Source organism: Natator depressus, chromosome 7 (assembly GCF_965152275.1).
Source record: "Natator depressus isolate rNatDep1 chromosome 7, rNatDep2.hap1, whole genome shotgun sequence".
Lineage (NCBI taxonomy): Eukaryota > Metazoa > Chordata > Testudines > Cheloniidae > Natator > Natator depressus.
In genome coordinates this window covers 23801537-23823363 of record NC_134240.1, presented here as the reverse complement: position 1 = coordinate 23823363, position 21827 = coordinate 23801537, and the positions used below count along the sequence as shown (strand labels likewise).

At 47.8% G+C, this 21827-nt stretch overlaps 1 protein-coding gene across 1 annotated transcript; it reads left to right on the top strand.

Moving 5' to 3' along the window:
- Positions 1 to 1766: 1766 nt before the first annotated feature.
- Positions 1767 to 18333, top strand: UQCRC1 (ubiquinol-cytochrome c reductase core protein 1). The gene is made up of 13 exons (XM_074957671.1): positions 1767 to 1928; positions 5943 to 6083; positions 6631 to 6717; positions 8317 to 8446; positions 9439 to 9637; positions 10557 to 10636; positions 11831 to 11946; positions 12416 to 12559; positions 13419 to 13579; positions 14822 to 14907; positions 16021 to 16109; positions 17209 to 17284; positions 18087 to 18333. The coding sequence occupies exons 1-13, from the start codon at positions 1857 to 1859 to the stop codon at positions 18149 to 18151; spliced, it is 1446 nt and encodes a 481-aa protein (XP_074813772.1). The 5' UTR covers positions 1767 to 1856; the 3' UTR covers positions 18152 to 18333.
- The last annotated feature ends 3494 nt before the right edge of the window (positions 18334 to 21827 follow it).

The following is a 21827-nucleotide window of genomic DNA, read 5'->3' as shown; positions in this document are numbered from 1 at the left end:
CTCAACCTGACCTAAACTGCTGGGGCTTGACTCACACCCTGCTTGGCTCCAACAGTTTGGAAAGCTTGCCTCATTCTACTGCAGCTTTATACACGACTGAGTATTTTGTCAGCAGGAGATAAACTGATGGAGGTAATGCCTTGGGGCCTGACTCAGTGCTGACTGGTAGGAGGTGGGGGAGAGGGAGCAGCTGAGCTCTGAGCAGAACCGGGTTTACAATAGTGCCAAGCCCACACTGAGAAAGGGCCTATTATGGACCTGTCTAATCCATCCACATGGCTGGGTCTGGCACCTCGCCCAGGGAAGTCCAGGGCCCAGGCCTTGCTGTGTGAGTGGCTCCCAGCCAGCGGGTCCCGCTCACCTGTAGGGGGCTCGCCACCCAGCAGCTAGGCTTCACTATGCGGGCTGAGCAGGGCTGCTGGCCACAGGGCCAGTGGGCGCAGTCAGGCTGGGTGGGCTCTTGGGGATTGCATCCTAGGGGTCTGCCCCACTCCCCAGCGTGGCTCTAGCTCCGAACAGTCTCTGCTGCCTGCCATCTGTGTGGCCCTTCCCATCTTCCCAGGGCTGAGCCACTTGGGACCGGTGCAGAGGCTGAGCTGGTCTCAGCCACTGGGGGAAGAGAAGGGAGTTCAGGGGGCTCAGGACTGAGCCCTGAGGGAGCCCAGCCCAGGCCGGACATGCTGCCGCTCCAGCCTGACTGATCATGCCACTCCTGAGAGGCCACAGTGATCCCTGATTTGCCCCAGCTGCACTGTCAGCTCAGCCCAGCAGACACAATCATCTCCCAGCGAGGCCAGTGAATGCAGCTGGGGGGCAGGGTGCAGGAGAGTGGGTCTCCAGAGATCTGGGGAAGGGGACACTGGGCAATGGGGGGGTTGTGTGTGTTGGGGCAGTGGGGGGTCTCTATGGGGTGCTGTGCAGTTGTTGGGAGTTGGAGGGCTTTGCATAAGTGCTGGGCATAAGGGGTTGGGGGGACTGGGTAGTGGAGGGGTGTATGGTGCAGAAAAAGGCCAGGCAGGCCAGTGTGCATCTGGCAGCTGCTGGTTTGTAAACATTGCCCTTGCGCTGAACTGGGCAGAACGCCTCCACCCTGGGCTGGGCCCCATCGTTCCTGGCCGGCCCCTCGCTCTGGGACCAATGCCCCTGCCCCCTCGCACCATGCCCCTTTGCCCCCATAGAGGCCCACAAAAGGTTAATCCGGCCCTGGCTCCGGGTTGATGAGTTTCCTGCCTGCAGACTGGGCCATGCGGAGCAAGGCCAGCAAGAAGCAGCAGGTGCTTCCCTCCTATGGCCCGTCACTGGCAGGGGCCTGCTGGAAGCCTGGCCAGGGGAGCCCAAGGCTTAGCAGGAGACTAGCCTTGCCCCTGCCCAGTTCCTACGGGGGTGCATGAGCAAGGGCAAGGGCTTATCTGCCCCAGGCTGCAGGTATCCACCCCCCTTGGGAGGGTGGGGCTCGTCCAACCAGGCAGGGGCTCATGGGCTGCAGCATGCCGATGCCCCGAGGGGGCTGGGCCGCGTGCCCAGTGCGGTCCCTCCCTGCGCCCTTATTTGCCCGTGTAAGGAAGGACCCGCCCCGCCGGCTGAGAACAGTTTCTCATCGGCATCGGCCTCCAACCAACAGAGGGCGCAACACGGTCTCAGCCTTGCTAGACCCATTGCTGCGCATGCGCCTTTCTGCTTTAGACAGCTGTCCCTGTCTCCGCCCATGCGAGCGTCTCTCCCTGCGCATGCGTATCACCCGGCAATTTGCCTACTTGCGCGTGCGCTCCTGTGCTTTTAGGGCTCGTCTTCCTGCGCATGCGTCTTTTTCGCTCCGCTCGGGGTCAGTTCGGCCTCGGTAGGGGTGAGGGGATAAGATGGCGGCCTCCTCGGTGTGTCGGGCCGGCTGTGCCGCGGGCCGAACCCTTCTGCGGGGCCCCCGCTCCTCGGTGAGTGGCCGCGCGCCTCTGCCCCGCCGGGGCCTGGGGGAGGGGATGCGCATGGGGCCGGGGCAGGCCCAGCCGCCTCGGCCGCCGGGAAGGTCACAAGGACGGCGAGGCCCTGGGGACCGGCAGTGGCCCAGGCCGGCTCTGTCTGCCACCCGCCGCCGCCCCCCCCCCGCTGCGGCTGGGCTAAGGGATGGGGAATGCGGTGCGGGGGCCGTTCCTCGGCAGGGTCCCGGTTCGCAGTGACCTTCCCCCGGAGCGGGGTGCGCGGGGCTGGCCGGAGGAGCCGTGCCCGTTGGGGGAGGGACAGGGCGCTGCTGTCGGGGGGGGGCCGCGTTGCCGCGCTGGCTGGTCCGAGGCAAGCGGGCCCTTCCTTCGGGCACTGCTCCAGACTGCGCCCGGTCGGATCCCGCCTCCCCTAGTGCCGAGAGCCCCGGTACACCCGCGGCGGGACCCAGCCAGCCTGCGGGCTTCGCTTCGGAGTTGGCTAAGGAGCGCGGCTGCTCCCGTTGCTTCTTGCTGTTCGATCAGTCTTACCCAGAGCGCCAACGCCGCACCTGCGGGCGGCTGAATCCTACGCGGCCCCTGCCCACCCGGCAGGGATACAGCCCGCGGCCCTGGAACAGCTTGTACAGTGCAGGTGCTGAGAGGCATTGAACCAAACTTGTAAACCCTGTGCATGATGGAAACCTCTTCAGGCTGGAGGGTGCGGCAGCACCCCTACTTCCAGCACCTATGCATCCAGGTAGCATCAAAGAAGTTTAAAAGCTCCTATAGCCGCTTGTTGAAACGTACCCAGTTCCCATGTTTGTGCTGGGATGCTGTATAGTAAGAGGTCTTTGCTCCTGTGTAGTAAGAGGTCTCTGGCTGAGACGCTAGTCTTAACCAGACAACTAGTTGGCATCTATAAATAGACATTTGTTTCCTGACTAAAGTCATTTAGTGTATGTCAAAACTGGGTGCTGTTTCTGATGCTGTGGGGGAGCAGAGTACTGCACCTTCTGTTTGAGGTTCATAATCCAAGGAAATCCTGCTATCCAATTTGGGGTTCTATTGAATAAAATGATTTTAAAACTGTTAAGACAAGCCCCTAAAAGCTTAACAAATTGTAGTTGAGAGAGGGAAAATGGATGAAAGAGGAAAATAGTAATACAGATGTAGCAGGGATAGTTAAAGTAACAGCTCTTTATTCTGATGGTATTATGATTATTTTAAAAAGGGGAATTTCAGCAGGGAGCAAGTTCCACCCCCTGGAGCCCACCACAGCAAAGGTCCGATCATTCAACCATGACAATGTCAGCATAATGTTAATCAGTTAAAAGTAGCTTCAGGTGCTACACCTGCCCTGAGTCCCCCTGCCGAACTCTTTAGTTTTGCAGTTATGTTTTCCTATTTTGAAAATTTTCCCCTTTTGCTGAGTGCAGAATCCACATGGGTAAGAGCTAGTTATCTAGGCAAAACAGTGTAGCACACAATGGAAAATACTGTCAAAATGCACAGAACAAACTGTCACAGATCCACAGCAGTGCTGCTATGCCCCCGGCTTTGGAGCAATCTCCAGGAGGAACCTGTTCAGTGTGGTAGACCATGTAAAGGTCTTGCTCTTCCTTCAGAGGAGGCTATGCCACCTCTTTAGACTGAACCTCTGTGGCTTCAGCACTCCTACTTCATACAGTGAGCTCTGTTCACCAAGTCCACCTGAGGGAAACCCCTGGTAGAGACTTTTATGCTTTTCAGGAATTAATGCACTTGCCCAGGTATTTACAGGGATGCTCAAACAGTACCATCAAAACACTCAGGTTTATTGCTGAACTGGAGCACAGCACTGGAAGTCCTTAAATTAGCATAGAGAACTGAAGTTTAAAGCATAGTTCAAGTCCATTCTGGTTAGTCCAGAGCCCAGCCAAGCTGTTGTGAACCCTCATGTTCAGGCTGTGTGTCTCTTTAGCCATCTAACCTCCCTGGTCATTTTCAGGTGAGAGCCCTTGCTCCTTCCAGCAGCCAACTCTTAACCCACCCACGGTCCTTTGTTCTCGACCTGTGGGATTTTGCTTTGCTTTCCTGCTGAGAAGTGGGGAAAGCCATCTTCCTGTGGGTCCTTGGTTGCTGGGTGTCAGTGTTCTGGTGATTGGATTTGCCATTGATATGGGGTTGGCCATGTCAGTCTTTTAAATGACCCCTTCAAGCTCAGACACTTGGCAACATTCTCTTATGTCTCTGACAGCCCAGCTGTGCTGCTATAGTACTTCAGTGAAGACACTACCTATGCTGACAGGGAGGGCTTCTCCAGTCAGATTAGTTAATCCACCTCCCTGAGAGGCAGGAGCTTTGTAAACGTGAGAATTCTGTCGAATTAGCGCTGTCTACGCTGGGGGGTTAGGTTGGTTTAACTGCGTCACTTAGGGGTGTGGATTTTCCACAACCCTGAAGAATGTAGTTAACTGATGTAATTTCCTAATGTATTTCTGGCCCTAGCTTGCCCTGAGACCAAATGGTCGTCCATCCTCTCCCACCCCATAGCCATACAAAATATAGGGGAAACGGAGGTACACAGGATTCACAAAACTATTACATAAAATTTCCACTTTGTCACACAAATTAAATGTAAAAAAATTAGAGAAAATAATTCTCACCCTTTGAATCTTTCTCCTCCTCCATATCAAGTTCAGACTTCTTGTCTTTGTTTTCAGATCTCTGCATAATTCTTCACCCTTCCCTTCTTATTGGCCCATATTTTGTGTTGCCCATCTATTGCCTCTTCTGCTGGTGATACCACCCTCAGCTCTCTTTTTGTCTGATTCTCCTATGAGTATCTGCATGCCTTTTTCCATGCTCATCTCTAAAAATGAGCTGGTCTGCAAGGCCTTTTCCCTTTCTACATTCAAAAGCTTCCTGAAGACCCATTTCTACCATGTTTGTTGTTGCTTGTCTTAATTTGTTTATCTTACTGATACATGGCCAGTTAGAACTGGGGGCGGGGAAGTGGACCTGAGCCTTAAGCTGTGCTGGGGGACACCCCCCATCTTCCACAGTGGTGCTTGGGATCTCATCTCCTCTTACCCTCGCCATACACACTTCGGTCCTCCCCCTGCCATCAGCCCCATTTTGTCTCCATTATCTTTAATAAAAGTCAGGGACAGGTCATGGGAGTCTGTGAATTTTTATTTGTTGCCTGTGACCTGTCCTTGACTTTTACTAAAAATAACTGAGACAAAATCTTAACCTCAATAGTAAGTGGTGTTGCTCTATGCTGAAGCTGAAAGAACGGTCTCAAATGCAGATAGCCCTTGCACTGCTAAGGGCTTTGAATCTGAAGTGACATAGTTGATTTTAATCTGCTACATATATTGTAAATACATACATTATAAGCAGCCACTGTAAAGAATCAGTATCTATGTATCACTTCCATTGTGTTATCCCTACAATGGAGAGGATGTATGTACACTGTACACTTGGTACAGATCTACCAAGATATATACTTTGTGAGATGAGTGTTTGATAAATGGCAATATACAAACCTGAAGGACAACATAAACTCTCATTGCTTATCTGTCCCCAATCTTAGCATAGGAAAGAAAAGTAGAGAGGTACAGATATCAGTCTCTGGAGACCCATGGTGTAGATTACCATTCTGGGATGAGGTTAAAGCCCTGCAAAAGATCTCAATTTACGTTAAGAATGCCTAACAATGGGACCACTTCCAAACTCCTGCTTCTGGGGTTTGCCTTGAGCCCACTTGATTGCTCTCATCCTTTTCCCTTCAACCTGTGAAGATCTCCCCCCCCCCCCCACCCCTATGCTCATGTATCCAGAGATCTCAGAATCTGGCAGATCTTATAATTTAAAATATATATATTAATGGTTAGGGACCTACTGTGGGAAAGCTTTAGCAAGTGAATCTGTGTTCTGCTGGATTAGTTTATTACGTCTGCACCGTCATGTGACTCTTGGCAATCTATATGTTGGTAGCTCTGTATTATAGTGTGAGTTGCTGTTTGATGGTGGCTTTCTCTTTAGCCAGCCTTGATGAGTTTGGGGAGAAATCGAGGTGCAGCTACCTATGCCCAGGCACTCCATAACATTCCAGAGACGCAAGTTACCTCTCTGGATAGTGGCCTCCGTGTGGCTTCTGAGGAATCCGGCCAGCCTACGTGCACAGTAAGTTTAAGACGGGTTTGGAATCATCCCATGATCACTGTTAACTTAGTTCAGGTAATGTACTAGTCTTTCAAAGCCCTTGTTGGAACCAAGGTTAGCAGCAGAGATTCAGCCATTTGTGTTTACCTGTCTGTGGCTCTAGGCAAACTGGAGCTTAAATAAAAGGCACAACTTGCTTTGGAATGAGTCGACAAATGTCTCAAAAGTCCATTGATGCTCTCATGCTCTGCCCAGATCTCCCACCTGCGTTTGCATGGAAGTAGCTTTCAGACTTACTTACGCTTAACTATGACAGCCATTCATTGCTTAATACATCTTTGATAAAATTCTGAAAATTATTCTCTTATGTGGCAAGGTAAATGGTATAAATAGACTAGATTATTTAAAAAAAAAAAAATACACTGCCACCAGCATTGAAGGGCATGTCCTGGTACTAGCAGTGGGGTTGTCTTAAACTCCAGGTGTTAGGCTTAGTGACAGGAAACTTGCATATTTTGCTAGTTGTATTTCCTAATTGTATTTATTCACCTCATCTATCTTCTGTTAGGTGGGTGTGTGGATTGGGGTAGGTAGTCGTTATGAAAGTGAGAAGAACAATGGAGCAGGATACTTTGTGGAACATCTGGCATTCAAGGTGAGATGATGTGCTAGGTCTGGTACTTTTTATGGGAATTGACCCTATGCAACTACTTACGATTGAACTATCACTCTGGGCTCTGAGCTTTTCTTTCTGACTTTAATTTATATGTGGTTCTGATTCCTGTCGGTCAAATACATGTTAGAAAATTGGACTTCTTCCACTTGCCACTGCTTAAGATGTGTGGGCACCAAAGCACGAACACACCTCTTTGTGTAAGTTAGAAGGAAAATGAGCTTAAGTTCTTCAGGGCAGGAAGTGTCCTTGTTTGTCATATTGCTTAGCAGAATGGGATCCCAATCCTGATCTGGACCTCTGGATTCCACTGTAATACAAATGATAAGGGGCTTTTTTAGGTACCTATGAGGGCAAAATAAAAGTTCAAGCTGCCCTCTCTGTTAAAAAGGCATTTTATCTGTGAATGTGCACTGAATCTTTGTACTGACTCCCATAGTCAGTGTTCAGGTGACTCTACTCTTGCCACTGCCCAGGGGATTTACGTGCCTAACTCTCTCTAGTGTTTCCCATGCTAGTCATGGGATAGTATTAACTGGCTCTGAACAGCGAATTTGCCAGTCAATGGCATGAAAATCAATGGCAGTGCGCTGCATACAAGAAGGGTGTGCAGAGGTCCTTGTGACTAACTCCTGAACTTCCAGAACAATTTTTCTATGCAGTTAAGTATTTTAAACAATGCAAATTTAGCCCACTTTTTAAAAAAAAAAAAAACAGAACCCTAATTTATTTAAACTTAACATCAGTAATTTTATTTTTATTTATATAGAATTGTGTGTGTAAATATAAAAGTGTAAATAGTAAAATTACTAAAAATGAAGCACTCTTGCTTTGCTACTCGTGTAGTTTGTGGCAAAGGAAGTAATTTCTCATAATTTGAATATGACAAGTTGGAGACTTACTGCTAATATTGGTGAAAAGAAAAGGAGTACTTGCGGCACCTTAGAGACTAAGCAATTTATTTGAGCATAAGCTACAAAATCCAGTGAAGTGAGCTGTAGCTCACAAAAGCTTATGCTCAACAGCTCACTTCATCGGATTTTGTAGCTCACGAAAGCTTATGCTCAAATAAATTGCTTAGTCTCTAAGGTGCCACAAGTACTCCTTTTCTTTTTGCGAATACAGACTAACACGGCTGTTACTCTGAAACCTGCTAATATTGGGGTAACTCATTTACTGGAGAAACCTGTGTAGAAAACTTGTATTAGTATTTAGCCCACATTAAATAAACAATGCTGTAAATAACAACTTTCCTTATGGCTGAGCGTCTCTAGCCTTTTAATAATGCAGCCACCGGCTGAGCAGCACTTTAGTGCAAGCAGGCCTTCCTGCTGAATAGTATCCATACTATGGTAGCTTTCACTGGGAGATCAGCCTCACTTCATGGTGACAAGCATTTTAGGGCATTCTGAAAATTACATTTGTCCTCATTAGTAAGTACCTATTGGCATCTGATGGGAATGAAACATAGCTACTTCTAAAATGGCCCCCTGAGTTCTGTGAAGATCTGTGTCATTAATTTAGTTCTTTAGTTGTCAGGGAAAAACCTAACCAACTTCTAGCTACATTTCTTTCTTTTAGGGCACAAAGAAACGTCCTTGTGCCACTTTTGAAAAGGAAGTGGAGAGTATGGGTGCTCACCTCAACAGTTATACCTCCCGGGAGCAGACTGCCTACTTCATGAAAGCCCTGTCCAAAGACCTGCCCAGAGGTAGTGTGACCATTGGTCTATTAAGTCTCTGATCAAGAGCTTGAGGGCAGAGAAATATTAGTTTTGGTTTGTTTTTAATGTCTCTTGTTATCATGCACCAGTGGGATAAAGCAGGGACTCCAAGGCTATGATTCACTTAGTACCCAGGGAATCTGAGCATTTGCAGGTCCTGAATAGTTAATTGATGAGCATATAGTCATGGAATGGTGCTCAAGCCTTCAGCTTCATATTCTTCTAAAATAAGCCTTTGCGGCCTACTATACTACTGTTCTGTATATAGCCTTTAATAATGTTGCTGGGTGACAGAGTGACTTTGATCATCCTTTGCCATACTATGAGGTTTGGGAAGATGGGTAGCGTTAACTCAGTAGTTAACGGTCAGAAATGCTCAATGGAGCTCCTGTGGGTTCTGTTTTCAGTGCAGCTCCTTGCTGCCATATGCAGATTTCATGTGTCTTTTGGGAAGTAGCATTTTCCCACGAGAGCAAGGACCTACAGGACTAGCTATGACAAACCATAGACATAGCAAGTTTTCTGCAAGTGTCCTATACATTTGACTCCTGACATCCTGCAGCCTCATCTCTTCCAGTTTTGGGCACCCACACTGCATTGCCAGCGTACGGAACCCCTGAACTGCTATGTAATTCCTGTACCAGTCTTATAATGCCTCTGAAAAGCAAAATGTTATGCCAAGATGAGAAATGATTTTTAATGTTGAGATTTCTACATATTGAAACCATTCAATTTTATCTGTTTTGTGACCCGATGGAGACTTGAACCTAGGTGAACAGCTAGTATGTTAGCCCATTTTGCCCCACATACCCTGTCCCATCATGGTCTCCTACATTCCCCCTTTTTTGCTGAGTCTTGGTAGAGTGTTTATTTCAGTCCATACCCATTCCTTCTCCAGATTATGACCTGTCTTCAGTTTCTTGCTGCAGTCTGTAGTGGCCAGGTAAAGAAATTGCTGAAATTGTGTGTGTGTATTGTAGCTGTCGAGATTCTGGCTGACATTGTGCAGAACTGCAGCCTAGAGGATTCTCAGATAGAGAAGGAACGGAGCACCATCCTTCAGGAGCTGCAGGAAATTGACAGCAACTTGACAGATGTAGTCTTTGACTATCTTCATGCGACTGCTTTCCAAGGCACTGCCCTGAGCCGCACTGTCGAGGGAACCACTGAGAACATCAAGTGAGCAGCAAATCCACTCTTTTAGGTCTGGAGTATGATACACACCCAAGGACAGTCCTCCTTCCGCTAACACACAATGCTTGGGAGCACACAGTTCCTGTTATGGATCACTGAACTTGATAAAAAGGGAGCTGCATAATCACAACTACGTGCAGCTGTGTGCAGTGAGGGTGGAAAGGTCTTTGCTAGTAAAGCACATCAGCAACAAAAGTATTTGCACAAGGAACCCTACCCATTTGCACGCAGCAGGTAGTGCTATACATGTGGCTGATCTGTTCACCATAGACTTACAATTTTTGCCTTGACTCTGTGCTTCCCACTGCTGGTGATGGATGCTGTATTATCAATTTTGGAGTTTGAAGTCCTGTTGTACTAGGCCTGATCCTAGGGTGAGCAGTGCTACACAAGCGTCTCTCACATATTCCCCACCATTGTGCCTCAGCGCTAACTAGGGGGGATTGACTGTTTAGGCCAAGAGCGCAGCCCTCTCCTGTATCTAGTATGTGGTGTCTCTGAGATCACCAGCCAGGAGTGCCTTTATGGTGGTGGCCTTGACCATGGACACTTACCCATTAGCAAGTAGGTAGAGATCACCTCACTTCACATAGGCTACTAAACAACCATCGGAAAGTAATGACTTCTGGTCACAAGTGATATAGGCTGGATTTGAACTGGAGACCTAGAAGTGAAAGGTTCAGTATCCTAGTCCCAATTCCCTAAGCATTGTGGTCTCCAGGGTACAGCACAGGGGAGGGCTAGATGACCGATTCCCAGGAGATGTTCTTACTATAACCAAGGGAGTGTTGTCTCTTCCGTTGTATTGAGTACCTGCCTTCCCTGACACCCAGCCCTCACAGCTCAACCTATCTCCTCCATACCTGGTTTGTTGGGATATTAAAATGTTGTGTATACTCTTTAGGCATCTGACTCGTGCAGATCTAGCCGCCTACATTGACACTCACTACAAGGCCCCTCGCATGGTCCTCGCAGCTGCTGGAGGTAAGTGCTAGTTTTCTGGGACTCTAGGAGTGGGGTTCTCTCAACAAAATTTTTGGTGGCCTCAGAGTGCAGCCACCAACTCTTGTTGGTGGCTGCTCTGACAATTTTTCCTAAAATACTTAACTATAGGAAAAACAAACAAATGTGCACATATACACGTCCAAAGCATTGTGATTTGTGTAGGGCTTATTTTCAAACTCAATAATAAAAGTAACGTACCGTTGTCTCTGTTCTTTACTGGACCTAAACAGAAGAGAAACAAAAATAAGGTGCTTTGCATGTTCTTGTCTTCCGTTGGTTTTTTTAAAGATTTGTTAGCTGGGTGGCAGGCAGTGAAAAGTGATATTAACTAACATACAAATATCACTTTTCATGGCAGATTTATTCAGCTCCCAGCTTACTTAAATTAAGCGCTCTCTGGGGAGGTAGGTAAGGAAGCAGCGGCGGGCTAGCACCTGGGGCCGAGGACCAGAGACTGCTGCTGTGCAGCTGAAGTCCGGGGTTGGAGGATGCAATGGAGGCCAGGGATGATGGAGATAGGATGAGCCTGCTGCTGGAGCCTGTGGATGGAGAAGGCAGCGGGGCCCAGGGCAACGGGCACGGGGTAGTGATCCGGAGGCCAGCACCCACCGCCCAGCTGGGGCCAGATCCCGGAGCCATTTGGCCAGAGCCTGGGGGATGGAGCCCGCTGCCATGCAGCCGAAGCCCAGGGCTGGAGGAGGCAGTGGGGACCAGGGCAACAGGGGGGAGTGGTGAGCCTGGGAATAGAGCCCACTGCCAGGTGGGTAGAGCCCATGACCAGAGCCCGCCACCCCAGGGCTGAAGCCTGAGCCCCACCACTCCCAGGATATGTGGGGAACTCACACCAGCTGCCTGTTCCTCTGGCATTTCTGGTTTCAGAGTTGGGCAGGGCCCAACCACTGCTGGCAGCCCCAGGGGAGGGGCTGCGGTTTCACCTCCCCCGCCCCCCATCACCACCAAGGAGGCTGTGGCCACAAGAAAAGGCAGCCATGGTGGCCGTGTTTGAGAAACAATGCTCTAGGAAGTCTTGATATTTTAAAACTGATGTTTAGACTCCAAAGCGGTCTCTCTCAGGCTCTTGTCTGTCATATGGAACATATTTTTTTTCTTCCTTGCATTTCAGAGGCTCAAGCAGCTGTACTGATTTCTTGTTCCTTCTGTTCCCCTTTCCAGGTGTTTCCCACACAGAATTGGTAGACCTTGCTAGGCAGCACTTGAGTGGAGTTCCCTTTGAATATAAGGAGGATGCGGTGCCCATCCCCCCACCCTGCCGTTTCACTGGGAGTGAGGTAAATTCTTCTCAGCAACAGCAGATTGCTTTGAGTACAAAGCATACCTTTGTGACATTATCCCCTGGTCACTTAGGGGATGAAATCTCTGTGTAAACGTGTATGTTTTCTTTGTGAGTAGATGGCACCTCAGTCCTGACCAACAGCAGGCCCCACTGTTCTAGTCTTGAGACCCCTACACAGCTCTGCCAGTCTTGCAGAAATGTTTTGGTTGTAGATGTGATCAAAATCCCCTAGGAATTTATTGAGGCTAGTACTTTCATCTATGACCTAATGGAGTCTAGAAACCAGATGCATCTGGTGATGTGAATGGCACATTACATACAAGAACTTAAAGGTGAAAGGCTAGCTGATTTTGCCCATGACCGCACCAAATCCCCTAATTTATCAACCCATGCTTTGTATAAGACCCTGGAGAGAAGGCCACAATGCTCACTCTGCTCTTGCCATGCCCCTTGATGTTTTTCAGATCCGTGTCAGAGATGACGCCTTACCCTTGGCTCATGTTGCTATTGCAGTGGAGGGCCCAGGATGGTCCAATCCAGACAATATTCCCCTTCTTGTAGCTAACTTGATCATAGGGCGCTATGACCGCACCTTTGGTGGTGGTAAGGTAAGAAACTTGGGAGCATGGTGTTGAGTCAGCTGTAGTGACTTAACATTATGATCTCCTTGAGCGGGAAGCTGTTGTGTATAATATTGAATTCTGAAATGTTCCCATGAAATGGAGTTTGTGAATCCAGAAGGCAGGATAGAAATGCTGACCAGGGCTGATCTGGGACACCTCTTGGGCTGGATGGGGTGTGGCAAGGAGGTCCTGCTAGCTGTCTCTGGAGAGCTATATGCAGCTTTCTCGGAGAGGATTGCTGCACTGCAGATCCTCAGCAGCTATGGAATAGGACTGAGTAGGACGATTCCCAGCAAGGTGCTCACACCCCTGAGTATCCCTTCCCTAAACTTGTCCTGTGATGCAACAATGAAAAGTTCATTTAGTGGTGATAGTATTTAAGCAGGGGAGGGTAATGTGTATCCCTAAGACACAGGCACATCTTACAACTGCAGTGTGGTGAGGACCTGTTTAAAACCCAATGTACACCTCTCCTATCTCTGTATAGAGACTCCCTCTGGCAGGGCATGCCTGTAGTATAGTCCACTCTAATTTCAGGCCACCTACTCCCTGTATCCCCCCACTTTCCTTGTGGTACCCTTCTGGAATGGTACCAAGTACCACCTTCAGAGTGCAGTGCTGGGAAAGGAGAGAAGTTTAGTGAGATGTAAAAGCCTTCAGCAGGCTGTACACTCTACTTTCTACCATGAAAGCTTGTCATCTCTGTGGGGTAGAGCCTGGAGTGCCCCCCTGAGCTCTCTACCTTGTTTGCTCTTCTGACCCTATAACCACTCAGGGGGAGGCATTTGAACTGTCAAAGGAAAGGTGAGCATTTGAATCACTGAAGGTGTTTACTTACGTGCAGAATCAATCCAGCAGGCTGGCTACAATTGCAGTAGAGAATAAAGTCTGTCAAAGTTTCCAGACCTTCAACACTTGCTACTCTGACACAGGCCTCTTTGGACTCCATTTTGTTTCTGATGCTCTGAACATAGAAGATGCACTGCATTTTGCTCAGGGAGAGTGGTGAGTGTGATTTGCTGCATGTAATCAGTCCCTATTATGGACACTAGATCTAGCAGAGAACTTATTGTATCCTACAAAGTTCAAGCCCACGTACTGTCAAGAAGAGTCCTGTGCTTTCTAGAGTCTTATCTCATGTTAATCCTTTCCTGTGCGGCTTCCACAACTTACCTTGAGAAGAAACTCTTCAGGCTGTAAGAGAAATGACTCCTCATATCCCGCCTGAATCTTCCTTTGTCTTAATCTCACCCCATTGTTCTAGTTTTATCCCCCTGACCTCCCTGAATGATGGCTGTGGTCCCTGTTTGTTTTGGTGCATTAGAGGTTGTTCTAGTGTTGGGGCCTCTTATCCCCAAACAAGGTTGCCTTTCCCAGAGCATGTGAAAGCCACAGTCTGTCCATCATGTTACACTTAGGAAAGGTGACCTGGTGATACATCATGCACAGTCTCGGTCCTGTTGACTGACTGGTAAATGCCTTGGTGCTGGAGACCATTCATTGCCAGGATTAAAGGCACTTCACATTGTTTAGCCTTTCTTAGAGTTTATGATGTGTGTTCCAGCAGTGCCTAGAGGCTACAACCAGAATTGGGGGAGCCCCCTGTGCTAGGAACTGTACACATAGAGCAGGAAACAGTCCTTGCCCCTGGGAGGTTGCTATCTAAATACACTGGGTGGGAGAAAGGGATGTAAGACTTGTAGGAAACCTACCAAACTGCACAGAACCCTCAGGAATTGGAATCCCTTGACAGTGGTCAGTGACTGATTCCCATTTTGCGACCCTTAACAACCCTAGCAGCAGAGATTGTGAGTGATTGAAGTTTATAACAGGACTAACAGCTGGCAGCATGCCCTGGTCCCTTTGCTTGCTTGCTTGCTTGTTGCTGCCAAGTTGGAGTGACACACCTGCCATTGAGGTGCTCCCAATTGTGACTGCTCGGGTAAGGTATTTGTCCTTTCCCCCCATGTGTGCTCTGACTAGACTTGCATTGAGCTTGCTTCGGTCAGCTGTCAGTTTTCTGTGCTACTCGTTGTTGAGTTCGTAGCCACTCTGAACAATACATGGGGAAGGTTAGTTCTTGGTGTATTAGTAGCAAGAGGGTTGAAGACCGAGTATTCAGTTTGTATAAGAGGTTGAAAATCGAGGGGCAGTGTTCAAAATAAATGTGGGTGGAGGTAATCACTTCTCATCTTGTACTAGTGGAATGTCTTTGAGAGCCCCTTATTCCTTCTGATTCCTGTTCAGGATGCGTCTGTGCACCAGTGCAACAGATGGGGAGGTGAAGAGAGCCAAGAACATCCTACGGAATGCCTTGGTGGCTCAGCTGGATGGTATGTTCTAATCTAAGGAACAGCTGCTTTGCATTTTTTAACAGCTCCAAGTTCTGGCCTTCCTGGAAAGGAGGAGCTCTGGCTAGAAGCAAGGTGCTACTGGCAAGCAGTATGCAAGGTTGCTCCTCAGCCCTGACCTGGCGTATCCTCTGTTTCTGTCCTAGGTTACCACCCCAGCTTTGTTAATTCTGAATCCTAGTCTGTAACACTCCATGCTATCCTGAATCCATGGGTCTCTCCTGAGCAAAGGTGGCAGTGCCAAAACAAATTAGGCACCACCCTTGTGATGCTGACCAAGGGCAAGGTTGAGACCATCAAGCTGGTTTCAGTTATGGCCCAAGTTAGGTGTGAACCATGGTCTCCAGAGGTGGAAGTCATAATGCATTTCTCTGTTCCCCACTGGAGCTGCCTGGGATGGCCTACTAAAGGAGCACGTGGGTGCTGGGTTATTGGAAGCTGGCTAATGGTATGAGCTGCTTGCATACTTTTTTCCAAACTGGTGGTCATGCTATGACTAAGGCTAGGATTTTGTCATGGTTACTCTTAGTAAAAGTCATGGACAGGTCATGGGCAATAAACAAAAATTCACAGAAGCCGTGACCTGTCTGACTTTTGCTGCTGTGGCTCCATGGTTTCCCCTGCCACCGTGGTGGCTCTCAGCTGTGGGGTTCCCCATGCTGCTGGCAGCTTCTGGAAACTGCGGGGGGAGGGGGCCTCCCTCCACCCATGGCAGCTGGGAGCTACAGGGTGACCATATTTCCCAAAGAGAAAATGGGGCACCCCCAGCCACTCGCCCAAGGCATCCCCCGTGCGAGGCTGTTACCTGTCATTGGAACCCTGAGAAAGGGCCTCCTCAGGAGTCTGTCACTGCAACCTTGCAGGGGGCCCCCCTGTTGCTGCTGTCGCCAGAATCCTGGCCAGGGCCCCGCTGGCTGCCAGCTCCAGAGTCCTGCAGCGCTGGGGCTGAAGCAGAGAATGTGTCAGAGGTCTCTGGAAGTCACAGATTCCATGACTTCCGGGACATAAACATAACCTTAGCTGTGACGTGCTGGAAGGCCTTTGTCTTGCTCAAAACGTGAGGTCTTTCCTAACGAATCTCTACATCTTTCCCAGGTACCACACCTTTATGTGAAAATATTGGGAGTCATCTCTTGAATTATGGACGCCGTATATCTTTAGCTGAATGGGATGCCAGAATTGCTGTACGTATCAGTTGTTACGGGAGCCCAATTAACCTTACTCCAGGTGTTTGTTACTGGGCATAAAACCTGCTGCTGAGAAACTGGGCATCTAAGGCACTTACCTGTTTAACTAGACTGTTTATCCTGGCAAGTCAGAGGCAGGGTCAGTGTTAAACAACTGAAATATATGTATCGTGGAATTGCCAAAATAAGACTATACTTGTGTTCTGTGTTGTCAGACCACCTTCCTGCACCCTAGGTCTAGATGCTGGTTCGTCCCTTGTAGATTAGTAGTACAACATATAACCATGTTAAGTGACTTGGGTGCCTATAGCATTAGTGATGCGGGCTCATTTGAGTGAATCCACCTCTGAGGAGATGGCCAGGATACAGTTTCAGCCGGAAAGGTTTCAGTGAGTATATGCCAGTTAAACCTTCTCTAACCAGAAGCCTGAACTAGAAATGGCTTGAAAGATTCCACCCAGAATATTGTCCTCATGAGCAGAAAGCTGGTTCATAAAGTTCTCCTTTGCTTATCCATTTGGCTTTGCTATTGCGGCATTAGAGTAATATTGAGAGAGAAGTGTTCTTTAACAGGTATTTCAGGGGATCTTCCCCAAAGGCTCCCCTTGTGCTGACTCTTCCTTCTGGTCAAGTATGGCTCGTGTTGAACTCTTAATCTTCACTTCTAAGTTCATTTGTCAGACTCCCTCATTTTTAATACTTATCCCCAAGCTCCCTCTGTCAGATACATAGTGGGTGCAGTCTTGCAAGATCCATATAACAAGGGGCTTCGTTGTCTGGCCCTCTGTGTGTGCAATCTCTGGCACTTGTGGAGCACTACATCTGATACATAACTTGGGGGACTTTAGTTATATAGACTGGAACAGGTTGTCCATATCATGCCAAGAGGAATTTCTCATGGAGACTGTAAGCTGTCCTGGCAGACAAGTAGTCAAATAACTTCAAAGCAGCATCATATTGAACAGATAAGCAGAAAGGGTCAAATCTCTTGGTCTTTGGCAGTCTGATTGTGTGGTAGTTGAGTGGCTTTTAGTTTGTGTAAATGTGTGTCTATCAGAAACATGATTTGTTGCCTGTTCTTGTCATTTCCTGTTAGGCTGTGGATGCCAGGATGGTACAGGAGGTCTGCAGCAAATACATCTATGACAAATGCCCAGCAGTTGCAGCAGTAGGTAAGTGACCTGGTTATATGCACAGGTTGAAAAGCAACCAACATGGTTGAGTCTTTGTTTATAATGGAGAGCAAGGTGTTTGCTTGGTGGATCTCTGGCAGTTTTCTGTATAAAGTAATTTGTAGTTCTGGCTTTTCTCCCTCTAATTTACCCTTCTGGTAACTTCACTACTGTCTCCCCTGCCTTTGTGCATCGATATGCTGAAGCATGTTCACCAGAGAGTATGTTCTGAAAATCTAGTTAGGTACAGCTGCTAAGACAATGGCTTTGGGCTGCTGGCTAGCCTCCCACTCTGTTACAGGCTACAGAGATATGATTAACAATGGAGTTTCATTCTGAGTGGGATCCACAATAGTGCCCGCCAAATGTCATCTCCTTACTCTGGTGACATCAGTTAATGTAAGAATCAATGGGCTGGACTCCTTGCAGTGCTACTCTGCCATGTCTGTCTGTCGGCCAAGGAGATGTTCCCCTTGGAAAACTTGCCCAAGCATCTTCCCTCCCTTAAGTGCCTGGTGGATTCCCCTCCTCCGCACAGTGATCTCCAAGATTGAGTTTGAATCTTCAAGGGGGAGCTATAAGAAAAAGGGTTTTCAAGACAAATGGGAAATAGTGTTAAAAACCACTGTCCAGTTAAACTGTCTTTATAGATTTGTTTCTTCCTACTGTTGGACTGAGGTTTTAATGTAAGGATTTGAGTCTGTGTGGTGGCATCATTGGATCAAAGAGCAGTAGAATTGAGAAGCTGACGGTGGATCTCTTCACTTTATTCTAAGTGACTAATTCTCCTCTGCTTACTCAGGTCCCATCGAACAGCTCCCAGACTACAACCGGATCCGCAGCGCCATGTACTGGCTCCGTTTCTAGGCTGTGCCCACTGCAGAATGGAAATGGAGATGTCTTGGGCTGGGATGGTGCTCCCAAGGGGTGGATCTGTGTCTGAATCTTCTGTGTGGCAGTGGCAAGACGGATCTTGCTGTAAGCGCTGTACAAACACTTGTCTTCTCAACTGTTAAAACTAACCGAGCCAAATAAATATAATTTAAATGGAGTTGGCTCTCATGGGTGTTTATGGCAAAGTGCCACTGTTGGCTAGGTGTGGGGTGGAAGTTCTTTCATGAACCTCTCCAAGTTGGTGACACACTGGACCAGCATTAGCACTGGCAAAAATGCAGCTATAGTAGCTGGGCTGTGCTAGGGTATGCTGAGTTAAGTGATGCCTGGAGTCATTGCTCTTGCCTTTCACCTTTGCAGACCAGTATAACATGCAGGTGGCCGAAGACCAACAGGGATGCTGTTGGTCTGGATTGGGGTGCATTGAGGGAGGGCCATGTAGAAGGAATCTTGCAAAGCCTTCTGATATTTGGGCCTCTTGTCAGTTTCTATAAATGCTCCAAAGTTCCTTCTTCCCTTGAAGGAAAATGGGGAAAAAACTGTTTTGCTTCCCTTCGCTGTGGGATTGCACTCTGTGTTTGCTGTTCAGTCACTGCCCATAGCCTGCAGAGACACCTTTGACACTGGTGTCTCGTTCTGTGGCACCAGGCTAGAACAGAAGGATGAATGTCTCTAATCTTCACTCTTCCTTCAATACAGCTCCTCCTTGCGCCTCTTTACAGTGCCTACAAACAGAACTGTTACTCACCGGCACCTTTTTGATGGGCACAGATTAGCTGGCTTCACCCAAGGGGTTGCTTAGGATTTTATTTCTCTGTGCCCTGAGTAAAGGGGCAACCTTGGACTAAAATTTTGCTTTCAGAAACAGGTTCATCTGCTCTGCTGCTACCCAGCAAGCATCAGCATTTAAACAGCCACAAAGATCAGGAGCGAAAGTGATGGAGCTGCTATCCAGTTGGGCAGTACATGTAAGGAGAGTGGTAGCCTTGTGCTGTGCGATGAAACTTAACTGTATTGATTCAAGTTTCTTTTGCTCTTTCCTGTGTGTCAAACACACTAAGCTTCCCTACACGTGAGTCCTAAGCTATGAACAGCATCACTTGAGCAGACAGCCTGGCCTAGGCGAGAGGTCGAAACTGTGGCTTGTTTCTCTAGAATGAGTGATTTTGGATCTACGTTCTCAGCTCAGTTCCCACCTCCTTATTTCCAAGAGTGCACCAGCATTCCTGTCCATTCAGATTCTTTTCAGAGAGAGCCTCTGAACTGCGGTAGCCTACCAATGTGTGCACACGTACCACCTCCACTTTAGCTCAGAGCTCTCATTTCTAGTCCAGGTACAAGTAGTTTGTTCTTCTGGAGAAAGGCTGTCAGGATGCCACTGGGCACATGATGTACACACTGCTGTGGTTCAACAGTAGCATGGTACAACTCTTTTTGAGGCACTATGGTTTTACTGTTTGTGCACAGTGTTTGGCACCAGGGGCACTGATCTGACTGGGGCCCCTGTGCACTAGTCCTACTGGTAAAGGAGAGGAAAATGGGTGTCTAATGGCACAGAGGCTTGGGAATGGGGTTCAGGACCCTTCATCTTGAGGCTGATGGTTAAATGTGGGCTAAGTCAGTATTGATCAAAACTTGTTACTGGTTGATGTCCTTGTTCTGTGTGAAATGATTAGGACCTAAACAGAAACTAAATAGACAAGTGTCCCCATCAGACAAACCACTAATAATCAGTCCTATCTTTAACAGTGTTTGAGAGGCCAAGAACTGACTGCACCATGGAGACTGAACTGTCTTATCCCTGGAGTCTGTGTTGGGTTGAGGTGGGCATTCAGGGCAGAGTGGAGGAAACTTATCCTGCTTTTTGCTATACCTGGTTGGTCTCCACTAGCCACACAGCTCCTGTGTTGTCAGTCCAGCATCTTTCACAGGCATGAAATTCACGGGATATCTGTGGAAAGCTGACTGTATGGTCAGACCCAAAATGTCCAATATGGAGGTGCAAATTAGAACTGTGCCAATAACTGTTTGTTTTAGTTTGCTAGGAGTTTCAGATCAAATAGAAACTGAAACTCTTCAGAATATTTGGTGAATTGAAAAACATCAGCATCGACACCAGTGTGAAATGTTCACTGACCCAAATAGCACTTTTTGCTGAAAAGCTTTGCAGTGGTAACGCAGATACTTCCCACGAGGTGGCGCTAGCTCACAATTTCTCTGTTCTTAAATTGCAACATGTTTTTTTATTTAAAGTTTTGTTCTGTGGATATACATATTCATTGAATTCTCACTTAATTTCTAGACATTGCCCTGACAAGTGGATTTTAAAATGTAAAATCTTCCAAGAGTTAGTCATCGAATTCAAGACTAATCCAGTGAGCTAAGCCACTTGTGCCAAATCTGGATTCTTAATGAGAATTGGTGTTTCCGAACTCATTGCATGTATTAGGCATGTTTGAAACTGTTAAATATTCTTGATGCAGTTTGAACTGAAACTAGCATTGCAAGTTCTAGCTTGTTAGACACACATCTAAATCCCAGAACACTTAATAACATGCTCCCTTTTGCCTGAAACCTTGTAGGACCAGTAAACAATTCCACCTCTGTTTATGACTGCAATTAGACCCTAACCCTCTTTGTTGCCTTCCCTAGCTGCATCTGCCCTGTAGCTGGGCTAGGTGAGCTGGTTGAGTCTAATACTGCCAGCAAGCTTTGTAGTTGGTGGGAGGTAGAAGAGGACAGCTGTAAGGTGGGCAAATGGGAATCCATTTATGTAACCCTTCACATGACAATTCCTGAGCAGATAGCTCTAGTGAAGAGAAACTATCTTCTTTGGAAAGAACTACCTGTTAGCTACAAGGCAGTATGGGGAAATCTTCTTGCTGCTGGTTTGGCTGAGGATTGTTGAAACAGTATTTGTCTATAGGTTCCCCAGTGTGTCTGCATGCTTTGGCGATCAGGGCTTTTAGAAATGCTGATGGTGTCTTGAGCAGCCCACCAGCTGTAAAGAAAATAAAGAGATTTATTCACTGCACAACTAACCTTTTTCCTTTGTGTGCAGCCTTTAGACAGAAGCAGCCTGGTAGAGAACATAGGGATGGTTGCTACTGGGAGCCTATAGTGATGGGAATTCAATCCTCTGCTTACTGGCTTGCAATGGATTTTTGCTCAGACTCTTACAAGAGGCTTGAGAATGAGTTGCTGAATAATCCAGTCCCAATATACTTGACATCTGGACTCTTCTGTGTCAACTCTGAAGTGGTTGGCAGGGTCTCTGTTACTAATACTGCTCTGTGCTGCCCCATCAGGGCAGCCTCGATCTGAGAAAATCCACATTTGGAAACGTCTTGCATAACCAGTGTATCTTGAAAGTGTGAGAGAGGCTCATCTCTCTCCTTCCCCCCACCTCCCAAGTTCCAAGGACTAGTGTGGGACAGTGGCAGCAAGTAGAGGAAGGAGCGGGAACACTCTGTGGAACAGGGCAATTTCAGATAAATTAGAGAGGGCCTGGATGACATAATAAATCAGTCTTCCATCCCCCAGACAATGCAGGATTGTTCTGCAGGGCTTTGACCAGTCTCGTTTTCAATGAGTTAAATGATTTTTAGCTACTTGCCTTGGAAGATTATTCTGCAGTCTATTGGACCAT